Source organism: Vigna radiata, unplaced genomic scaffold (genome assembly GCF_000741045.1).
Source record: "Vigna radiata var. radiata cultivar VC1973A unplaced genomic scaffold, Vradiata_ver6 scaffold_165, whole genome shotgun sequence".
Taxonomy (NCBI): Eukaryota; Viridiplantae; Streptophyta; class Magnoliopsida; order Fabales; family Fabaceae; genus Vigna; species Vigna radiata.
In genome coordinates this window covers 460845-465152 of record NW_014542359.1, presented here as the reverse complement: position 1 = coordinate 465152, position 4308 = coordinate 460845, and the positions used below count along the sequence as shown (strand labels likewise).

The 4308-nt window shown below is 33.4% G+C and overlaps 1 protein-coding gene across 1 annotated transcript; it reads left to right on the top strand.

Annotated features, from left to right (window-relative positions):
* The first annotated feature begins 700 nt into the window (after positions 1-700).
* On the top strand, positions 701-3831 carry LOC106779660 (glycerol-3-phosphate acyltransferase 1-like). The gene is made up of 2 exons (XM_014667819.2): positions 701-1614; positions 2796-3831. The coding sequence occupies exons 1-2, from the start codon at positions 886-888 to the stop codon at positions 3660-3662; spliced, it is 1596 nt and encodes a 531-aa protein (XP_014523305.1). The 5' UTR covers positions 701-885; the 3' UTR covers positions 3663-3831.
* Positions 3832-4308: the final 477 nt, after the last annotated feature.

Below are 4308 nucleotides of genomic sequence, written 5' to 3'. Positions count from 1 at the left end.
AGTTTTCCTCATTTCACCAATTATGCAAGATGACCCTTAACCTCAAATCAAGGCTATTTGGTGTATCAGTATTAATCTAATTTTGTCTAGACATAATTTTGTCTAGACATATCGTGATTCAGAAAGACCTCAGTTCGCAAAATAGAATCAGTTGAATTTAATGGTAAAGATTTGACCACACTCTCTCTATTACTAATTTTATTGCAAGAATATTCTCAGAAATGTAACAACATAGATATTACCACTAAAAGTATTGAAACCTCCTATAAATTTACCCATAGCCAAAAGAGGTACAACATATAAACTGCCGGATCAGGCTCTCCTGTAGCTATTCCATGCATTTTGAGCATCCCATTGTGTGCTATAAGTTGACTAAAGCAACTTTATTAACGTCTCATTGCTTTTATCGGAAAAAGTAATTCATTCGTTTCTTATAATTGCAGTGAATGAATTGAACTGTTGTCGCTCATTCTAATTAATATTAAAAGTATTATTTTACTGAAGTCATAAGATTAATTTAGTTTTAAAATTAAGTAATAATATATGAATTTTGAATCTTGTTATTTTTAAAAAGTAAAAAGTAAGGTCATCACACTTTTCCACGAATAATTTGAATATTCATGTCTTTAACCGATGCAACAGTCTGCCTCACCCTTTTCTAGGTGTGTTGATGAAAGAAAGAGAAATGTTGAAAAAAAAAAAGAAAGAAAAAGAAAGAGAGAGACAGTAGAAAAAGATAAAACAAATTAGATATATAGAATGCAAATTGCACCTATCCTTTTTTAATACTATAAATGTATCCCTGCGATGACAGAAGCAAGCACTCAATTTTCTTGTCATATTTGAGTTGGCATAAACATTAGAGGGATCATAGAAACTGAAAAAATGGTGTCGTCCATGGAGTTCCTAAGGGTTGCAAATTGGGTCATGAACCAGGTGCTTGTTAAATCATGTTATGGAGTAGCAAGGAAAATTAAAAGCCATGGTTTTGATTGGGGTGATCTTTCATATAAACCATTGCAACAACCTTCCACATTCCCTGATATTGTCAAGTGTGATTTGGAAGGTAGAGGGTCTCAAACCCTTGCTTGTGACTTCCACAAAATCCTCTTAAGGACTCGTTCCTTCTTTCCCTATTTCATGCTGGTTGCCTTTGAAGGTGGAAGCATTTTCAGGTCATTTCTCTTGCTTTGTTCATGTCCTATACTGTGGATTCTGAACTATGAAATGAAGCTCAGACTCATGATCTTCATCTCCTTTTGTGGACTCAAAGTGAAGGAGATGGAGAACACTTCAAGGGCAGTGTTACCAAAGTTTTACTTGGAGAACCTTAATCTTGAGGCCTATGAGGTAGTTGCTTCAGTAGGGTCCAGGGTTTTCTTCACCACTATGCCTAGAGTGATGGTGGAAGGGTTTCTGAAGGAATATTTGAATGCTGATGCTGTTATAGCCACAGAGTTGCATACTTCTGGTTGTTATTTCACTGGTTTTCTCTCTAAGTCTGGTTTGCTTGTGAAGCACAGTGCCCTTATGGATCATTTTGGAGATACAAAACCTGACCTTGGCATTGGTAACACAAGCCTTCATGATCAACTTTTTATTTCTCTTTGCAAGGTATCTCTGAACCTAGTTACTTCTTAAGGTTATACTATGCTAAAGTTACTATTGCTTTTTCAGCTTCCACATACTGAACCAGAGTAACTGTATAGAAACCACATGATAGATAACTATGGCCTTTGATTATGTGTTTGTTCAAGGATTAAATTCTAGATTCGAAGTATGAAGGAATATGTATAAATATATTTGGAAAGGTCATTTCATAAAATAAACTTCAATATTTTAAGGGATTTATCTTAATTCTTGGTCCACTAGAAGATCTCATGTTTGACCAAGAATACATTATTTCATTTCAGTTTTTTTTTTCTTAATTTTCTTTACATTTTTAGTAAATTTAAAAAATTTACTCTTTTGAAATAGATATGTAATGCTAAATTATCATAAGGGTATAAAAATATAGATGTTTTGTGTACACCATGATAAAAATAAATATAAATAATTAGTAAAATTTATTATTTCACTTATTATTGAATTACAATTATATTATTTATTATTATTTAATGTCATCTTCAAAATGTATAATCTTTGTATAAAAATATATGTAAAAGGTTTCATGATAATGTTAATTTAAAATATATAAATAATTACAAATTTTATCGTGAAAATGATTTAAACTTAAAATTCACTTTTATATATCAAACACAATAAGTATCTGTACTGATAACTTGAATTCACATTGGTTTAACTTAGTTCCTCGATATTTGATTTTGATACCCTCGTAGGGTGCAGGACCCCTCATCACGAGCTCACCAAAAAAAGGGGACCGACAACATTTCCACAATACATAATTTTCGTTTATTGAATTTTTCTTTTATTGAATTTTTATGAGTTTAGAATACATTCCTATAATAATAAATAAATAATAAATTAATAAAAGAATAATATGTATATTGTATCAAAATATTATTAAAATATTTTATGTTAAAATATCTTTTTCATATATTTATAAACATAATAACGGAAAGACTATGATATACAATAAAAGATGTGTAAGTCCACAGGTATACGTTATGATTTTACAATAAAATCTGATAGGAAACAGGTAAACGTTATTATTTCAGCTTCTGGTGTATTTATTTGAGTTGGTACAACATTATTAGTCTGCAATGCATCCAACACCATTAATTGAATTTATGCATTTTGTCATATCTGATTGTAAGTAAATGATAATGATGTAGGAGGCTTATGTGGTGATGAATGAGGGAAAAGTGACGCCAAGGAACAAGTATCCAAAGTCCTTAGTATTTCATGATGGAAGACTTGCATTCTTGCCTACTCCTTCAGCAACTCTGTGTATGTTCATGTGGCTTCCAATTGGACTTGTGATGGCCATTTACAGAATATTTCTGGGTGTGTTCCTTTGTTGCAAATTCACAATGGCATTAGGCGCGTTGTGTGGGTTGAAACTGGATTTCAAAGACAATAACCAGAAAAAATCAGAGTCAGATAAAGGGCTGCTTTATGTTTGCACTCACAGGACTCTCTTGGATCCAATTTTTCTGAGCTCAGGTTTGGGGAGGCCTTTGACAGCAGTGACATACAGCTTAAGCATGGTGTCTGAGTTTATAGCCCCTATTAGGACCATAAGACTGACAAGGGACAGAAAAGAAGATGGAGAAATTATGAAAAGGTTGCTTGGTGACGGGGATTTGGTGGTGTTTCCTGAAGGAACGACTTGTAGGGAGCCCTATCTATTAAGGTTCAGTTCCTTGTTTGCTGAACTGGCTGATGAAATTGTGCCTGTGGCTGTCAATGTTCATCCGAGCATGTTCTATGGGACCACAGCACGTGGCCTGAAGGTGTTGGATCCATTTTTCTTTTTCATGAACCCTAGCCCTAAATATGACATTGAGATCCTTGAAAAGGTTCCTAGAGAACTCACTTGTGCTGGGGGAAGGTCAACTCATGAAGTGGCAAATCACATACAGAAACAGTTGGGGTATGCTTTGGGATTTGAGTGCACCAACCTTACAAGGAGGGATAAATATATGATGCTCGCTGGAAACGAAGGGGTTGTTCAAGAAAACAAGGGGAGAAGATTCTGATCATATGGAAAATTCTTCAAAGCAATGTCAAATGTTTTTATAGTTTTCTCAATCTCTAAAATGTCAAATCTCTTCATGTTTCCATGTGAAGTTTGTTCTTCCTTTGAAATTTTGTTACAAAAGAAGAAAAAATGAAATATTGTATTTCTTATTGAATGATAAGGAGAGAGTACAATTGATATATATAATTGTTCAGAGCAATATAAAAAAGGAATATAAGTATAAAAATATATGAACATAAATACACAAATATGAACAGAGAATAAAATAATTCCAATATCCCCCTCAAGCTACAGCATATATATCCTTAATGCTCAGCTTGGACAACAAAGATTGAAATTGTGCTGAATGCAAAGCTTTAGTATGAATATCTGCAAGTTGTGATGAAGTAGAAATAGGCAAGAGCTTAATTACACCAGCTTGAACTTTATCCCTTATGAGATGACAATCAATTTCAATGTGCTTTGTCCTCCCATGCATGGCTGGATTTTGTGCAATTCGTAAGATTGATTGTCACAAAACAGAGGAACTGGTTGTGGCAGAGACTGTTTCAAATCATGGAGCAAATACAAAAGCCATTGAATTTCACATGTTGTGGAAGCTAAGGCTCTATATTCTGCTTCAGTTGATGATCTAGATATAGTAT

Coding starts and splice junctions, on each gene's coding strand:
- LOC106779660 (XM_014667819.2), top strand. CDS start 886: ATGGTGTCGTCCATGGAGTTCCTAAGGGTTGCAAATTGGGTCATGAAC. Junction 1,615..2,795: donor TTTTTATTTCTCTTTGCAAG/GTATCTCTGAAC, acceptor ATAATGATGTAG/GAGGCTTATGTGGTGATGAA.